Source organism: Aspergillus brasiliensis, assembly GCF_001889945.1.
Source record: "Aspergillus brasiliensis CBS 101740 unplaced genomic scaffold ASPBRscaffold_1, whole genome shotgun sequence".
Taxonomy (NCBI): Eukaryota; Fungi; Ascomycota; class Eurotiomycetes; order Eurotiales; family Aspergillaceae; genus Aspergillus; species Aspergillus brasiliensis.
The window spans coordinates 245,037-262,896 of record NW_027137442.1 but is presented as its reverse complement, the minus strand read 5'-3'; the positions used below and the strand labels follow the sequence as shown (position 1 = coordinate 262,896).

General features: G+C 52.5%; 6 protein-coding genes across 6 annotated transcripts; 2 read left to right on the top strand and 4 right to left on the bottom strand.

Moving 5' to 3' along the window:
* Positions 1–27: 27 nt before the first annotated feature.
* On the bottom strand, positions 28–2,805 carry farA (CeGAL family transcription factor; the record flags this gene model as incomplete). The annotated part of the gene is made up of 6 exons (XM_067620198.1): positions 28–76; positions 153–1,133; positions 1,185–1,367; positions 1,420–1,848; positions 1,910–1,982; positions 2,052–2,805. The coding sequence occupies 6 exons, from the start codon at positions 2,803–2,805 to the stop codon at positions 28–30; spliced, it is 2,469 nt and encodes an 822-aa protein (XP_067484085.1).
* A 3,833-nt stretch (positions 2,806–6,638) lies between these two features.
* ASPBRDRAFT_70423 (mannose-ethanolamine phosphotransferase MCD4) lies at positions 6,639–10,267 on the bottom strand. Its single transcript, XM_067629075.1, has 5 exons — positions 8,307–10,267; positions 8,069–8,256; positions 7,870–8,011; positions 7,686–7,794; positions 6,639–7,595 (listed from the first exon to the last, which is right to left on the bottom strand). The coding sequence occupies exons 1-5, from the start codon at positions 10,044–10,046 to the stop codon at positions 6,778–6,780; spliced, it is 2,997 nt and encodes a 998-aa protein (XP_067484084.1). The 5' UTR covers positions 10,047–10,267; the 3' UTR covers positions 6,639–6,777.
* Positions 10,268–10,727: 460 nt separating this feature from the next.
* On the bottom strand, positions 10,728–12,416 carry ASPBRDRAFT_190182 (putative chromosome segregation protein (Pcs1); the record flags this gene model as incomplete). The annotated part of the gene is made up of 3 exons (XM_067620197.1): positions 10,728–10,951; positions 11,004–11,441; positions 11,495–12,416. The coding sequence occupies 3 exons, from the start codon at positions 12,414–12,416 to the stop codon at positions 10,728–10,730; spliced, it is 1,584 nt and encodes a 527-aa protein (XP_067484083.1).
* A 400-nt stretch (positions 12,417–12,816) lies between these two features.
* On the top strand, positions 12,817–14,120 carry ASPBRDRAFT_190181 (protein-degrading AAA family ATPase MSP1; the record flags this gene model as incomplete). The annotated part of the gene is made up of 2 exons (XM_067620196.1): positions 12,817–12,882; positions 12,939–14,120. 2 exons carry the CDS (start codon positions 12,817–12,819, stop codon positions 14,118–14,120), a joined length of 1,248 nt encoding a protein of 415 aa, XP_067484082.1.
* Positions 14,121–15,193: 1,073 nt separating this feature from the next.
* Positions 15,194–17,110, top strand: ASPBRDRAFT_49862 (putative LysM domain protein; the record flags this gene model as incomplete). Its single annotated transcript, XM_067626439.1, has 1 exon — positions 15,194–17,110. The coding sequence occupies one exon, from the start codon at positions 15,194–15,196 to the stop codon at positions 17,108–17,110; it is 1,917 nt and encodes a 638-aa protein (XP_067484081.1).
* Positions 17,111–17,155: 45 nt separating this feature from the next.
* On the bottom strand, positions 17,156–17,528 carry ASPBRDRAFT_217734 (uncharacterized protein). The gene has a single exon (XM_067621966.1). The coding sequence runs from the start codon at positions 17,438–17,440 to the stop codon at positions 17,201–17,203; it is 240 nt and encodes a 79-aa protein (XP_067484080.1). The 5' UTR covers positions 17,441–17,528; the 3' UTR covers positions 17,156–17,200.
* Between the last annotated feature and the right edge of the window lie 332 nt (positions 17,529–17,860).

Genomic DNA, 17,860 nt, shown 5'->3' with positions numbered 1-17,860 from the left:
TAGGAAGCGCTATAAACACAACGCCGCTTAGGTCGCCAGGTCGCCGAAACTACCGTTAATGCCGAAGAATTGGAACCTGAGGGAATCATGAGTTAGTACACTTGCTCTGGAAAATGGTGAGACCCTGCTATGAGCCGCTAGACACAACTTACCAGTCCTCCACATTTAGCGTGGTGGGAGCTGTCGGGCCACTTCTTGAACTACTGCTCCAATTGTCATCCTGACTCGCGGCATCCATTGTCGCTCCGCCCAGCGTCGCGTCCATATTTTGCATAGGCCAAGCCTGCTGGCTTTCTATCCCAAAGACCTGTTGTGGATGTTGGCCCGGCAGGCCAATTCCAGGTGTTAGAGTTGACATGACTTCCGGGCTCCCCTGAGCGGCGGATATACTACCACGCCCCGGTACTTGCTGGGGCATCATCGTTCGTTGATCCATGCTTTGAGCTTGCAGCTGAGACTGCATCTGTAGTTGCGGGTCGACGGTGGTCGGTTGGGGAGACGTCAATTCTGGGAAGAATGTAGTGCCGTCAGGAAACAACTGATCCGGCTGGAAGTTTTCCCACAGTGATGGGGACAAATTGGGCGATGTACGCGTAACAAGGAACAGGTCCGGGGGTGTGGCAGGCAAGGAATATTGATTAAACGGAGTCGTCGGGCGCGTATTTCCGCGCGAGGCACCCGGCTGTCCGGGAGCTGGAGGGGAACCTTGTGGGAGATTGAGACCCGGAGGCTGCATCTCTCTCGAGGGCGTGACTGCAGGCGTTTGGGGACGAGACCTCTCATAGGATACTGGTGGCGTGGGGCCTCCTCCATTCGGTAGACCAAACTCCATTTCGTCGAATTTGCGCTTGGGGGGTTCGGGCTTCTTCGCAGGCGGCTGCTGGGCTGCCTCGGGCCGCACGCGCTGATGCCTCTTGCCTGCGGCTTTCTGAAGGCGTTCTTCGAGGACCTTGTTCCCCAGAATGGATTCAAATAGCGTGTGCACCATCTTAGCCACGAGCCAGACCTTCGACACATCCTTGAGGGCTTGCATGCAGATGTTGATTCGTTCCTGGCAGGTGGCCACAATCGAGGGAACAGAAGATCGCATTTGATAAACATGCATAATCAAGGCTGAGAACAAGCTGTAGACACTTTACAGGAAGTCAGTAGGCGCAGCTAGGTTTGCCGATGCGAAAACTTACATGAATGCAGGCGCATATCTGATCTCGCTATGATTCTGGAGGTTCTCAACAATCGAGGTGATCATTCCAGCAGCCTGGAACGCAATGGTTCGCGAAGGGTAAGCCATTTCCTCTACGCGGTAATTGCTCGAAACGGAAGACGCCGGCGGCATATGGGCTCGATGCAGGAGACAGAGCGTTGTGCTTGAGATCTAGTTAGTTGCGAGAACAATTGAATTAACCTGGTGTGACTCACTAGTAGTTGGCATGAAGGAGGGCAGCCCAGAAGTGATGCCGTTGGCGTTGCCAACACACCTCCTTCGGGCAGTTCTGAAGCCAATCTGCCAATGCCATGTCCGAGTGGGTGAGATCCATAGCATTCATCCGTCGGGATTTCGAGGCCACGGAGTACTGTTGGGAAAGGACCAAGCCCATGATCTCGCAGAGCTTGACATATTGAAGGAAGAACTGTACGTGTACCGGGTCTGGCGGGTACTCTGCCGCAATGTCGATCTCATCTTCAATGAAGTCGTCCTCTGTCAACATTCCAACGTCCGAATCGTCGGTATTGATGCCAATGGGGCGGCCGAGCGCGACAGCCACCGATCGGTCCCTCGTGAACAAGGTCCACCAGATCCGCTTCCATAGCCTCTTATCTGGCTTGCTGAGTTGAGAAGATTCCACACTGTAGTTACATTAATAAACATGTCTGAGAAACATGAAGAGCGAGAAACGGGTGTACATACCTTCGGTGCATACCCGAACCCTGAGCCACGACCATGGCCACCCTGGTCCAGTAAAATACATTTTTCGTGACATCTTGTAAGCGAATTAGCACACATACCCATAGAACTCAAGGGAACGACTGGCACAAGCCACCATCCTTACCTTCCGGTCCCTCCCAGTACCAGCCTAGAAGAACCAGCGCTTGGACAATGGTGACGCGGTCATCCTCATAATTGGCGTCGTATAATGCTTTTGCCCTCTTATAGAATGTCATGGCAGCTGGCGTGGTTGAGCCGTTCGCATCCATCAATTGCGGGTTGGTGCAGACCCTCGAACCAGCCAGGAGTATGGCTTGGAGAAGAAGTAGAGATGGCGGGTTCTTTGGATCACGATACTGTCGCATGAAGCGGCTGCGATTGACGATGGGCACTACGGGAGCCACCCATTTAAAGTAGGCTTCAACCAGCTCATCGCACAGGGGCTTTGGAGGCAGCAGGAAGGCGCCACGTTGGTGCAAGATATCCAACTCCAAGCTATCCAAATCGGTGAGCCGAGCGGGCGTGCCACCCATGTTCGGGGGCAGAGGGTAGTGTACAACATCGGTGGTCCCATGGCGGTCCTGGACGAGGAGCGATAGGTTTGACGACTCTCCAAGATATGCAACCCTTCCCGGTTCCTTTATCGGGGCGCGCGCAAACTTCGGCTTCATAAACTGGGCATACATCGAATTGTGGGAAGCCTGTTGAGCGGCCTGAGATTCAGTGAGGCTGGTGACCGGCATACCGTCGACAGCCATCCGATTTCTATGATAGCCAAAGGCATCCTTCCCGCTTTCGACTGGCGTTGGTTCCGGTTTGCTCTGCGGCGGCGATTTCGATTCGGCTTCTTCACCTCTAATAAACAAGAAACGAAGCATCACGGTCAATAATGTTCAACACCGATGATGGGACGCGAAGACTGACTGGGAGGCATACCCGCTTGTCTCCTTCGATTTAGTTTGGTTCTTCTTGCGTTTCGGCGTAGGGATTTTGCACTCGATCGAAAAGGCCACGCAGTTGGTGCATGGCACGCCTAGACTGGCAGCATCGCAACGAACCTAACCATGAAAGTGGCGTGATTAGCGAGCTTGTTCGGCCGTCCAAGATCACAGGCGCAGAGGCAGGCACGGGCAGGACTGGAGCCATCCATCCGAGTGGGGACAGGTGGTTACAAGGCAGAAAAAAGGGGTATCGACTCACTTTTCGAGCATGGCATGTCTTCACAAGCACAAGAAAATATCATGTTAGCCAAACAAAAAAGTCCTATAGATTAAGAATGTGGTTGCATGGTCTTCGTCCTTGCGCGCGGCGCATTACCTGCGACCGGCGAGTAAGGAGCAAAAGCAAGTTGGATTTGAGCCGAGGTGCCGAGGCTCAACAGCACAAACGCGACCTCGCAGGAAGCAAGACGTACCTCACAAGCACGCGACGCACGTTGTCTATTGGAAAAGAAAGCGATTAGATAAAGAAGATTAGCTTCTATAAGATCTCGACCATATTTGAATCTATATTTCTCGTCCTGTAGTCTCCCCACTCGGGTCCTGGGAGTTCTGCGCCAGGTATTTCTGGCGCTTCATCACTCACCACAGCCCCGCGAGCGCAAACGGGCAAAAAGCAACAAGCACAACGGTCAGCACTTACCTTCTGAAACTCATATGTCCGTTTGGTCCCGTGCGCACCGTAATTCCTGAAGTGCCCGTTGAGCCCGCTGTACTTGGGGCTGGGCTGGTTCTGGTAGCTGTTGGATCTGTGTGGTTTTCGGTCGTGCTCATGGCCACCAGGTATCCATCCAGAGACTTTGCGACGAAGAAATGGTCTGGAGCGACGAGGGCCAGGGGGGGAAGAAGATGACTCGAGAATTGGGGGGGGGACTTAGGCTTTGAGGGTCGAGACTCGAAAAAGAGTAAAATGGAAAAGAAATAAAGAACACAAAAGCACAATACGTCAGAAGGTAAAGGAAAAAGAGAGAAAGGGGAAAGTCGAAGGAGGACCAAGGATCAAGTATGATAATATGGAGAAGTAGGCCGTGTGGTGACCGAACTTTTTTTTGCTTTTTTTGGTGTGTTTGGGGATTCTGATGAACCGCTTACTGGACAGACAGCTGAACTGAAGGAACGGAACGGAATAGGTAAAGCACCAAGCAGAAAGATGGAGAGGAGGAGGGGAGGGAGGATTTGGCGCCACCCGACCGATGGATGCGATCGATGGAGCCTGGCGGAGGTCACAGGGGAGAGACTAAAGACTAAAGTAAAGAGAGGAAGAAGAGAGGCAATGAGGAGGGGCACAGGGGAGAAAAATTCCCGGGATTGATAGATGACTCCAGGAACCAGTGCCTGATGGAGAATGAGAGTGCGAGAGAGAGTGTGTAATAATCGTAGTCAATCACTTGTGTTGCGACAAGAAAAGTAAACTAACTCAATGGCAACGGGCGGGAGCATCCCCCAAAAGCAGCAGCACCAGCAGCCAGCAGCAACCTGATGGCCCTGCAGGGTGGCGTCAGACAGTTTTAGTTCGAGGCAGAAGGTCAACTGAAAGTATGGTTTCTTCTGGGTCCACAACAACCAGTCACAGCGCTGCTGAAGTTGTTTGGGTGTTTGGGAGGTACCTCGACCTAAACTAAAGGAGAGGAGGGGGGACTGTGGAGAATAGCTGCTTAGTATTGCTTCGTTCCCTGTCGCCGGACCAGAAATTACGGTCGGGCTAAGGCTCTTAGGGGGATCCAGCCAGGGTCCATCCGGATGGTCAGTCGACTTTTAGTAGTAGTTTAGGAGTCTAGATGGTTGGATAGCTGCTATTTCGGTCTTTCAGTTCCAGAGTACTTACTACCTTGTGGAAGGACATCCCCCCGATGAATAGATAGTATCTACTCGTCAGAAAATGTGTGGATAGTACTATGTTGGAGGTGTTGGTAGTAGTAGCTTAATCCCGTTAAGCATCATGAGACCATGACAGACGATGCTCGTTGTTTCTACAGGGGAAATCCTGCCACCTTCTTGCGCCTTAAACCCGGAATGGTTACGACTGGATGGGAGCCCCCGGTGCATACTAGTACTACTACTGAGCACTCAAAACTCAAATTGGGTTACTCGAGAAGATGGAGAATATCAGGCTCTGCGATGAGCTAGCCAGCCTTCTGCAGCACATGCATATTGTTACGGAGTGCATTGTTCCCATTAAGATGTACTTAGTTACTACTTACTATGAATCACTGCTGAGGGATGGGATGGATGTCGGCACAATTTCCTAGTCCTGCATTTGCCCGTGGATTTTAAGCTTCTTTCTTACGTTTCTTTTTCCACTCCACTAAGTGGAGTCTGGCCGTTTCTCTCTCTTTCTCTTTTTCATACAATGTCGCTTATGCCCGCTTATGCAGCATTTGCGGAAACAAAGAAAGTCGGAACAATTAATCATGGATAGAATCATATCAGCAGACAGAAGGCGTCGCCAAACTATCAACTAGCAAACTGAAAAGCCGCACACTATGAAAAGAACCATGTCTGCGTGTTCTAGCCCACCCGCACATCAACAACTAACTATCTTCTTCTTCCTCCCCCCGAGTCATTATCTAACGTGACTCCCAGTTTTTGGGTCCCAACTCTCTCATCTGACCGCAAATCTTGGTTTGGTTCCCGTGCTAAATATGGCGACCGTTCTATGATGGATTAATTAGACTAAATGCGTTGTAGAAAACTACATCTACAACCATCACTGCACCACCATCACAACTACGACAACCCTATCAAATCAAACGAGCGTCTACTCGCTAAGCGAGCTCTACAAATGAGGGATTTAATCAATTCATTCATTCGGAACCACCACGACACCACTCAACACCATCACAGACCCAACAAGAATCCCTTGGCTCGAAAAGAACACTGTAGCAGTTAGCACACGCGATCCCCCCAGATTACGGATTGCGTGTAAGTATCTTCAGGACTCAGGTTTAATGCAAGAGAATTCCAGATCAGAACCAATGGGAAGATCCCCCAGCCCATCTCTCGCAATCTATACCCTTCTGAGCGAAAAAGAAATCTCGGGGTCTAGGTAAGTTAACCTCCCCGCTCGCAGCCTCGCACATCCCGACGTCACCGAAGGGCTAACTAACTACGGAGTAGTGTTGACTACCTACTCCAGAGCAATAGTAGATGGGGGCGTGCCTGACTTGTCCATCACTCTTTTTCTCTTGCCTTGCGGGATGGCGCGGCGCGGGATTTCCCCGCATGCAGGGGGAGGTGCACCCGGCGGTGTGTGAGACTGTGAGACTGACTCTGTGTGTGTGGCACTGTGGACGCCCGATCTTAGCTTTGGCCCCCCTCCCCCATTCCCCATACCCCCATTCCCCATTCCGGATCTAGACAGTAGACACTAGACAGTACTCCGGAGTAGACAGCACTGGCGCGTCGGCGAAAAGAGAAAAGCTTGGTGGCGTCATCTGTAGGTACTACCGTACTAGTCCCTACTAGGTAGTTGGTTTAGCTTGTGAAACCTCGGCTGATGCTTTGTCCTATCTATCTATCAATCAATCTGTCGATTTATTTTGATTTATCGCCGAATCGGGATATCGCCGGCGCGTAGTAGCCTACGACAAAGGAAGAAGCAGAAAAAGGAAAATCAAACCAAACTAGAAATGCATGTCGAGATATCTCGGCCGGAGCGGATTTAGTGTGGAGGAAGCTACAGGAATGACTTACGAAGCTGGTATCCAACAATTGTAAGGTTTCGCGCTATCGGGCGCATTCGCGTAGTGTATATTAAATCCAATGCAATGTATCTGACTATACTAGTGATCACACATGTACATATTTCATTACAACTCCGAAGGTGGAGCTTTGCGGCGCGTCTTTTTGCGTCTATTGGGTCTTGCGATGCGCCTTCTTGTCGGCTGCCATCACAGTGCCATTCGTCTTCGTGGATCCGTTGACAGCGTCAATGGCTGTGCTGCTTCGGGGACCAAAATCAACTCCACTGATCATCACCTCGCTGAGAAACTCCAGCACCGCGACAAACGTGCACAGAAAACTGGCAATGCAGAAGTGGCTAATCGTTGTGCCAATGTCCAACCAGGAGCCCTCGTCTCGGACCATGTAGAAGAAATTCATCGTCATGATATCCGAGATCGACATCACAACCATGAACAAGGCGCTGGGGGCAACCTCCAGCCGCCGGTTCAGAATGCCCAGGTTAGCACTGATGATGGCGAAGGGAATGAGAATCTTCAGAATCAGCAGGGCCCCCTGACTAAACGGGCTAAAGACCGGAATGAGCCGGACAACGCTCTCCAAGGAGAACGAGGAAATTGAGGCGATATTTCCGGTGCTGAAGAAGGCTGATTGAAGCAGGAAGAAGAAGAAGAGCGCTACCCGTGCATCCGACACGCTGAGGGTTCGGTAGCGGTAAGTCTCGCCTTCAACAACTGCCGTCGCGTCGGTGCCTGGCTTCTTTGCAGCCACAACGCCGTTCCTTGCGGCTGCAGTGTAGACATAAATAGCGTGCTCCAACCGTACCCAGGTGGCTAGAGTCATGCAAAAGACGAAGTAAAAGAGCCCCTCGAACGAAATGGTAAGGATGATGAACGTTGGAGAGAAGGTGAGGAAAAGGACCATCAAGCGGTGCAGGTAATGCCTATTGGGATAGAAGCGGTAGAGGAATGGAAGTAGAAGTGAGGTAACTAATCGAGGATATTAGCCCACGGAACGACTTGGAGTAAGAAAAGTAGCCCATGGCGACATGCAGTCTCCATTTAGTATTCACCACTCACCTAGAACGAGCCAACCAACGATTTGATTGCCGAATGGAAGACCCTGCTTAGCTTGAAGAGACATTGCACTAGATCTCGTGACTATCAATGCAAGCATGACCATGCCCAGCTATTCAAGATTAGCCAATGGTGACCGTCGAGTATGAGTGGGAGCTATCAGTAGCCCCGAGGAAGCTGTACATACCTGCGTGCCCATTATTGTGCGCGAGCCACAGCTGGGAAGAGTAATGGATGACTGCGTTGAGTATTCCTTCTGCCCCAAGATGCGCTTCTCAAAAAGTAAGTATAACAAGCCAGTGAAGAACATCAACAGGCCACCCCAGGTTCTGCAAATGCAATCAGCCAAAGTCGACAAGTTAGCAAGACGCTCCGGGAATACATACAATGTGTCTATCTCTTCGACCTTATTTGCCGGTAGCAACGTGAAAGTACTCATGAGAAGACAGCCCACAAGCCATGAGAGGGACAGCAGTAAATGCTTCTTCACAAACCCTGCTCCGTAGCAAAGGGGCCAAAAGGCGCCTAGCACAAAGCACACAGTAAATATTTCGCGATGGAAGTAGGATTGCACCTGTGGACGACTATTAGCGGACGTCCCAGTCTTGGGCTATAGCGACATACCAATGCCTCCAATACACCCACAAAAGCCAACAACTGGAATCCAAACGCAACGTAACCACTTGCGGAGTGAACATGACCCATAAGGATGTCGCGGCCAGCAAGCAGAGCCTTTCGTCGGGCAAATACCTCTTCCCAGAAGAATACCGGGAAAAAACCATAGAGATAATATCTCCAAGAGGAGTGCTGAATGAAGAAGACAGAAAAAAGTGCAACAAGAATCGATGAGAAGAACGAAGTGGTGAATGCTGTCCGTGTCGAGTCCGAAGTCCCGTGAAGGACATGCAAGTCGATAACCGTGGTCAGAGCATACGCTATCCAGCCTAGATATCCTATCGTGACGATCGTTCGAAGGAATAGCCAGTCATATGTCTGTAAGTAGCGCAAGCCCTCCAAGGCATTCGCCAGTAAAGCGGAGGACATTGCAATGGATTCGTCGTAGGAGCCGCTTGTTATCTTGGCCTTTATCTCCTCGAGGTGTTCATCGACAGAGGTTCGGCCGTGATCAGCCAGTGGCTCAAAGGGCCTGTACCGAAGCAAGGCTGCCTTTTTCTGCTCCTCCTTCACCCGGTACATCTCCAAGACCTCCTGGGTGTTCGCCAACGCGGCCAGTGCTTTATCCTTGGGGCTAGCGTCCAAGTATTGAAGCGGTAGCTGACCCACAGAATTAGTAGGAAAATCGAGCCCAGCCAGGTATGCCATAAGGGCTGCCACATCAGCCTGTGCGACATCATTCCGCTGGATGCCATCAAAGCCCCAATCGGACGATACGCCATCCTCGTGCCCAGTAAGAGTCCCTTCCTGGGTGTATCTAGGTCCAGCCACACCAGAGCCCCATACGACAAGTGGCGTCCTAGTGTTGTCCGGATGGCCGTCTCCGTGACTGCCCCAGTCGCTCATTCCATGGTCAGCCGTGAAAACGAAGGCTGTTTCATCGTCCCCGTAAAACTCCTCCACCAGCTTGGTTATTTCCTGCACACCCCGGTCGACCAATTTGATATTACGAAGATATTCCTTCGAGTATGGGCGACTGAAGTGACCGGTAGTATCAAGCCCAAGAAGATGGAGAAAGAAAACCACCTTGTCTTCGCGCAGTTTCGCATCCAGCTCAGGATCAGTTTTGGCAGAAGCAAACAGATCCTTCACTTTCTCAAATACCCAGGTGTCAAGCCGTGTGGCATCAGACGAGAAGTCCTCCTCCTCTTCGCCGTATGTATCTGCATCAACCCGTCCGGGCACTGCGCCTTCCTGGAACATCAGAAGAATATCCGGACTACCCCAGCTCCACGTATGTCGACTCCGATTGAAGACACTATCGAAGTTTACCGGGTTCAACTTCCACCCTGTGGTTACCGCCGACACATCCTCATATAACCCCGCGATAAGCGCAACGTGGCCGGGCCGCGACTCAGTAGGAACCCGAGTATGTGAAATGCCGAAAGTGCCATGGGAAAGAACACGCGAGCGAATAAAAGGAGCCAAGTAAACAGGGTCTGCGTCTAGTCCGGTGGTATCATCGGGATCGGGCAATGCCTGGAAGGCTTTATCGGCGCGCAGGCCATCGGCGACAAACAGGACGAGACGTTTGGCGGGGGCAGCAGCATCGGGCTCTCGTTCCACGCGGAATGAGCTCATGCCACTAACGATTGGACTGACGAAATAGATGTCGAAGATAGAATAGGCATAAATTAGGTGGAATACCACCGCGAGGGTGAGGAACCCTACGCGCCCAAGACGCGCCATGATTTCCGATATAGGAGATCCGGGCAGGGACAAGACAAATTAAGGGAGTGAAACCGAGACCGCCAAACGTATACAAACCATTAGAAAGAGGAATAGATACAAAGAAGAAAGAATGAAGCGAAAGAAGATCAGGAACGGCGAATAAGGCCGATGCAATTGCTTCCTCGCATCGAGCTCAGGAGAGAACTTGGCGAGCAGATCAATCCAAGTGAGGAATGAATGGGATGATGGCAGCTTAGCACTTTTCCGCGTGCCTGAATTGGGGAACTTGGGGAAGGGACCCGCAGCCAATCGGCGCCCTCCAATTGGACACGGACGGAATTACGGCCGGCTACAGGGTCCTCGGATGCAGTCCCTTACTTTTATCGTATTCTGGTGGACTTTGGTATACAAGGAGATGAAAAGTAGAATGGGATATCGTGCACAAAATGACTTGTATAACTCCTGGTACTAGGAGCCATCATATCCCCACCAAATTGGATAATATCGAACAAAGTATAACATAAAAAAAAGCATGGAATCGCTCCAGAAGCGCCCTAACGCAATGACCCGGCGTCTGCTATGCGATACGGGATATCTCCAAAAGACTCAACCCAGGTAATCCAAATTCTCAACAAAGAAAGCCCAATTACAGTGACGGTATGAAATAACGGGATTGCACCCTGAATGACCACCGAGCGATCAGAGGGCAGCAGTACTCCGCCGCTTGGTCAGCGCATCGATCACTCTGGTGTAGAACTTCGATGCTTGTTGGCGAACAAATGTAATGTCGACAGTCAAGTACTCGGGAAGAACATCAACCAGCTCACGGTCTCTGTTCTCATCCAACAGTGGGATATATTGAAACTCGGCAGATTCAAAGTTGGCCGATGAGACGTGGGGAACAACCAGCTTGAAATGAAGGGCTGCAATTTGTTAGCCACTTGTATCAAGCCGTCACGGGCATGGATAACTTACTTCCGTTGCTGCCAGTTTGAATACAATCATACAGATTGTCAGACGGCCGCTTCTTGACATCACGAATGATTAGACCCGTGAGATCAGTGTACAAATCTTCCTTAAGCTGTGCAAATTGAGCTGCATGCGCGGCTTCAGCAGTCACCGCAGCAGCATTCGCACGATTGGCTCCGCCCTTGATTGCACTTCCAGGCATCTTGATTGCTGCATTTTCAAGGCTTGCGGCAGTATTACGAGCTGCGGCAAGTTTTGTCTGCAAAGCCTTGACCTCAGTCTGTGCCGAGGAGAGCTGACCTGTCGCCTCTTCAGCTTGCGACTTCAACTGAGCCACTTCGGCATCTCGCTCCTTCAGCTGTCGTTGGAGCGATCGACTTTGCTGACCAAGCGCTTTCTGGACCTCTAATTCTGCTTTCAAGGATGCGATCAGGTTGTTCGAAGCTAGCAGTAATTAGCATTTAGTGCCAGGAAGGAATCCTTACAATAGCACTCACCATTTGTCATCGACTCGCACTGTTTTCGTAATTTCTCCATGTTCGCATTCGCTTCAACAATGCCAATCTCTTTCAGATTCCGATAGCGATTCTCGAGAGTATCACATTTCTTCGTCAATTCACCAATCCGACGACGCAATTCAGGCTCCACATTGGTCTTGTCATCAGCCGTCCCTCCAAGCCTTGATTTTGAAGGGGAGCTATATATGCCTCTCTGGGATTGTCGGCGTTTTGCGGGAGAGAGCGACACGGACCGGGGTTCCACCGGCGCATCTTGAAGCACAGTCTCATCCACAACGTCCGGGGCAGGGCTTTCGTCATCCGGTGCATCGTTATTCTCTTCCACTTCGGGTTTCCGTCTTTGTCTTTTGGGTGGTTCTGGTCGGTCTTCAGGTTTGTCCAACGATTTGCGTTGTCGGCCAGTTGATGGAGTGTACTCGAATCCGCCATCTGTCTGAACCGAGTTCCTTGTAGCGGCATTCTTCCGACCACGCGGGGCAGCTCTCGTTGTCTTGGTGGCCCTTGTTGGTTTCGCAACGTCCTGGACATCGTCCGCCTCATCATTTGAGGCAGCAGTACCTTCTGCCTCCTGCTCGCCTGCCTCCTGCTTGCCTGCCTCATGTTCCGACTCCTTGATCTCAGCCTGCTCTTCCGATGTGTCTTGCGTTGCTTGCACCGAGTTCCTGCTGCCCTTGGGTCTGCCCCTGCGGCCGCTCTTTCTCGTAGGTGCCTCTGAGGCTTGCGGAGGTGCCGTACTGGAATCACGCCCGGACTGCGTTAGGGGCTTCATCTCTGCAGATTTCGATCGGGGTCTTCCTCTCTGCTTCTTAGTAGGGCGTTCCCTTCCAGAGTCATTAGCTTGCATCGGATCATCATCGCCGGCTGGACCGGAGAGCGCAGCAGCGGCCTTTCGTTTGGGCATGTTGAGAACGGTATATATGGCCTATATAGAGTAGATAAGATAAATTGAATAATATACAGACAGTGTGTCGTGAATTGTGGGGTGAATGGACGCGACGAGGGTCACACTGAGCTCCGCGTGCGCGCGAGCTCCTCCGCCGCCGACCGCAAACAACAACACTGTGGCAGTGAAGCATGTGACGCCGTCGGCAAAGCCACGTCTCCGACCGCTCAGCGCCACAACTGCGCTCGCTGTCGCCGACGGCCGCTCCGACCCCCATCGCATGCATCGTTTAGCTTTAATCCATCTTCTTGCCGCTGCTGGACTCGGGGCATTCACTAACGGACGATAGCGTTACGGATATATATATTTACATCGGACTATTTTAGTGAACGGACATTTGTTCCGCTATTCTGTCGTCATGGCTTCAGCGCGCGGTCCCCGATGGCAGCAGTTCTTGCAGGAATTGGTGATGGTTGCGGGCACCGTGAGTCCAAACGCTCTGGCAGACGCGCTCTGCGACTAACTCGTCATCGCTATCAGTCGGCATCTGCATACTTCCTCATCCGATATCTCCTGTCCCGCCTTGACTTCGACCCGGAAAGTCAGAAGAAAGAAGAACAACGGCGCAAGTCGGCCGCGATCCTGCGGAAGCTCGATGGAGGAGACGAGTCAGATGAGGACTCACCGCGTCGCGGAGGAAAAGGCGGACGCCGGCCAAAGAGAGGGGAACTTGTTCTCAACCAATATGAGCAGGCCATCGCTATGGACGTAGTCGCTCCCGACGACATCCCGGTGTCATTTGAAGACATCGGAGGTCTGGATGATATTATCGAGGAGCTGAAGGAGTCTGTCATCTATCCTCTCACGATGCCCCATCTCTACGCTTCAACGTCATCGCTTCTCACTGCCCCATCTGGAGTCCTTCTATACGGGCCGCCTGGATGCGGAAAGACCATGCTTGCTAAGGCGCTCGCCCATGAGAGTGGGGCATGTTTCATCAACCTACACATCTCTACTCTGACTGAGAAATGGTACGGTGATTCCAATAAGCTGGTAAACGCCGTGTTCTCGCTTGCCAGGAAGTTGCAGCCCTCGATCGTTTTCATCGATGAGATTGATGCCGTGCTGGGAACCCGACGGAGCGGGGAGCACGAGGCCAGCGGCATGGTTAAAGCAGAGTTCATGACTCACTGGGACGGTCTTACTTCAGCGAACTCGATGGGCGAGCCGCAGCGAGTGGTCGTCCTGGGTGCCACTAATCGCATTGGCGATATTGACGAGGCCATCCTCCGACGGATGCCTAAGAAGTTTCCTGTCGCTCTGCCCCCAGCAGCACAGCGGCTCCGGATCCTCAGCCTAATCCTGAAGGATACCAAGGTTGACCGGGATAATTTTGATCTCCAATACTTGGTGAAGGGAATGGCGGGTATGTCGGGCAGTGATATTAAGGAGGCTTGCCGGGATGCGGCCATGGTACCGGTGCGCGAACTCATCCGTCAGAAGAAGGCGGCTGGACAGCAAATGACGGCCGTTGATCCCAAAGAAGTCCGGGGTCTGCGTACGGAAGACTTCTTCTCGCGCGCCGGGGGTGTCCGGGTCATTCCTCCGCCTGCCCAGCTATCGAACAAAGCCAATTCGGAGAAGGAATGGAGTACGGAGTCGGAGGCGGCCTCTGAAGCTGAAGCACGAACACCCGCGGAGATGGCGGAACCTCCTGAGTAGCCTGCTACCAGCTCTCTTCTTTGAATCAGTATTGTATGACTTTGCAGATTATCACGCGTCCCTTATTACTCAGTACCGCGTAAAGGGCAAGGCGTTGGGATTCCTATTTGCTTTCTTTTTCTTTGTGGATATACTATCGGATTTAATGGCTGTGATTTGATGTGGCTTTACGTCCTCAATTGAGGTGTACATGGCACCCCTGTGAACGGATAGAGAGTCGATATACCCGCTGACGAGATCAGGATTATGAATTTCACCATCCAGCCTGTACTGTATAAAGTAGATAGAATCCAATTTATAAACAACAACAGCATCATTCAGGGACTACGTGGCCAGTAATTAAGCCAAGTTCCAAGGCAACGCCGCCGATCCGTGGAGGTGGTAAGTAATGCCATACGGTACTCTGGGCGTATCGGGACGCCACCGGCCGACGTCAAGAGAACAAATTACGGGCCTCGCGATGGACTTCAGGGCACCGCTTCAGCTGGGAAGGCATCTTGCCGATCAAAAGCATTGCCCACCAGAATCTTCTTCTTTTCAATCGCTGCAGTTGCCCGCTGAATTATCCGCAAGCACCGAAAATCCCCGGTTGCTTTCTTTCACTTTGTTCCGAGCAGAGAGATGAGACAGCCACCCCGCCCTGCCGACGTCTGATCTGCCGACTTGAGTCGTCATCACAGGAGGCTAAACTCCATACTTCTTCCTCTTCCTTATCCCGCGCCTCCGCCCACACATCCTCGTCACCCCCAACCTCCCCCCCAACCTACCTCAGTTCGTGGCCATCCATCCCCTGGGTTCAAAGTCGGGCAATCCTGCGGCTGCATTTCTACTCCGGTTCATCTACTCGAAACACTGGTGATATCGCCGCTCCCTAGATCCCGTGCTAGCTCCGAGCTTCAGGACACGGATGCGATAACTACAGCGCCCGGATGACGAATGGTCTGTCGTAGAGACCTCCGATGGCAATTTGTGCCTGGGCGATCTCACACACAACACTGAGCTTCTGCCGGTGACCTGACGACTCCCCGCCCCTCCTTTAAATATATCTTATCGCCCGCCCCTTGTCGCCAGGGATGAGTTCCAACGGCGGCTTTGCCGACCTCTTTAGCCTTGGGACCGCGAGCACGACAAATACCGGCCGAAGATCCACCTCGACCATTCGATCGCGCAACCGCCGTCTGATCTCGTTCACAGATGATGATGGCGACGAGAATGGCAAACAAATGCAGTCCTCCGGGTTGTCGTCGATGCTATCCCCCGATAACTCCGCTGTTCGCTCCCGCGGTGCTACACCCTCACCTAACCCGTCCCGCGGAGTGTCCCCCATACCCATGAGACACCCTTCTCGAGCGACCGAAGCTGCCAACCGTAGCAAAGGAAACAGCTCCTTAGGTGGGTTCTGCCGTGAGGAGGAGAGTGGAATGATGTTTGCTGAGTCGTCGCGAGCCGCTGTAGACTTCTTCGATGCATCATGGACCTCGCTTCAAAGTCTCGCCTCGTCCGTATTAGGGAGCGATATTGCACGACCGGCCACCACCAACGGAAGTACTAGGACGCATGTGAGGAAACCTTCCCGTCCAGATCCGTATATGAGACCCCCTGCACGGACGTCGACACCAGCGACCTGGGGTCCATCGGCCCCGTCTACACCGGAGATTGGAAGCGGCACCCAGGAAGAGAGACAGGCCCTAGTGCAGGCAAAGAAAAGGGAAGCCCTGTTGCTGGCAGACACGGGCCCGGCTTGGAGTACAACCGCGCGACACAAACGGCGAGATTCTAGCGATCGGACGGGCCATTCGAATATCGACCCTGACCTCGACGAGGATGCCTTAGCTTATATACATCATGTACAGTCCACAGATACCATTACCGGTGTTACGATACGATATGGGTGCCAGCCTGCGGTATTCCGAAAGGCCAACGGATTCTGGCCCAGCGACAGCATCCAGGGCCGGAAAACCGTCCTTCTGCCGGTTGATTCGTGCACAGTCAAAGGACGGCCGATTCGGCCTAGTATGGGAGAGGACCTTTTAGGAGATGATCGCCCCGAACGCGAGTCTTTGGAAGACATGAACGGCAGCTCAATAGCACCTACTTCAGCGTCTACATCTGCCGAGGGAACAGCATCTGCATCTCCTGCGGCAGAGATTGAAGGTGACCGAATTTGGAAGCACGAATCATGGGTACATATCGAAGGCTTTCCCGCACCGGTTGAAATCGGCCGCGTCCCCCGGAGAGCATTGGGATTCTTCCCACGAACCCGGAGGAAATCTGTTTCGTATTCGGACTCGGTGTCGTCTCCATTATCCGGACGGGGAGGCACGGCCGCTCCCTCATCGCCCTCGCCAATCGACTCGGCATCGGCACAGCCAGTCATTCCCGCATGGAGTCGCCCGCATGCTGATTCGTCTGCGTCACGTACCTCTTCCAAGGCCAAATCGGGCATTCGCCATCAACGCCAACGCAGCGGCATCCAATTGTCGGGACCCGGCGTTGGCACTCTCGATCATGATTCAAATGCGCCAGGCCCTGCCATGGACGGACTTAGCAAATTCTTTGCACAGCATTTGCCGAATCTTGCGCCCGTGACACGCCCCCCGGAATTTGAAAGCTCGTCGGAAAGTGCGTCGACGGCGGCTGCGAACACGCCCACCAGTCTGGACAATCTTGGCGGGGCAGTAGAGTCCTGGGTCAGGAAGATGACGACTCGAGCCAAGGCCAGCTTGAATGAACTACAGCAGACGCCAGGCCCGGCCACTCAGGATCCCGCACAGGCCGTCGGGCGACGAGGCAACGGCGATCTCATCGAGCTGAACGACGGGTTGGAGTCTCGCAGCTCTTCGAATGCGATCTCCGAACCCCGGTGGAAACCCGATTTGCTACGGTCGGGGTCAAGCCTTCACGGAACAGCGTTGCGGGGACGTTTCCTCAGCCCCTCGCCTGGGACGAGCCGGACTCGTTCTGGAGGGGACAGAGCGAAAGATGATTGATGGGGGAATTTCAATCCGAGCGCACTATTCACGTGTTGTTCGGGAAGCCCGTCCCTTGATTTGTTGTTTCATAATACTTATTTATGCTCTTTAGCCCGACTGCAGTGGCGACTGCATGTTCGGCAGGTATTTAACTTGGGCGATACCAACTACGCGTGCACTCGAAGCATAGCACGGCGCGACGGGGATGCGTCGTCGTATGACTATAATTGATGGGGCTGTTTGAGTCTTTGGTGTTAGGGATCTTGTGTCTTCTCTTGGTTTTCTGTACTTAGAAGAGAGTGTCGGTGGCATTGTGAGTGATATAACTAGAGCGATGCGTGTCTCCATCCTCGTCCTCCTCCGTCATCCCTTATACCCTGATGGCGTTGACGGGTGAGATTTGGCGATAGGCGAGAATAATATTCTGTGTATAGTCTGTATATTCCCTGTGCAGAGTCAGTTGATTATCATCCCCACCCAACCCACCATTTCTCGTCTCTATCCGAAACAAACCACACCCATTCCTATTTAAGCCCGAGTCCATAATCATCCATGACTAGCCAGTAGCCAGTACCCAGGATCTTTTTCCCACCGGAGAAACTAGCAATTAGCACCTCACTAGGTCCTTGCGCCGCGTCTTGGCTCTTCATCGCCAACTTTCCACCTATAATCTGCGTCGGAGCATGCTGCAAAGCCACGAAACTTGGTGTGTTGGGGTGCATGCAGCAGCTGCTGTTGCTGAACCCCGCAAAATACATCCATAGTAAT

Coding starts and splice junctions, on each gene's coding strand:
- ASPBRDRAFT_217734 (XM_067621966.1), bottom strand. CDS start 17,440: ATGGAGACACGCATCGCTCTAGTTATATCACTCACAATGCCACCGACA.
- ASPBRDRAFT_70423 (XM_067629075.1), bottom strand. CDS start 10,046: ATGGCGCGTCTTGGGCGCGTAGGGTTCCTCACCCTCGCGGTGGTATTC. Junction 7,795..7,869: donor GCACAATAATGGGCACGCAG/GTATGTACAGCT, acceptor AATCTTGAATAG/CTGGGCATGGTCATGCTTGC. Junction 7,596..7,685: donor CGTTGGTTGGCTCGTTCTAG/GTGAGTGGTGAA, acceptor ATCCTCGATTAG/TTACCTCACTTCTACTTCCA.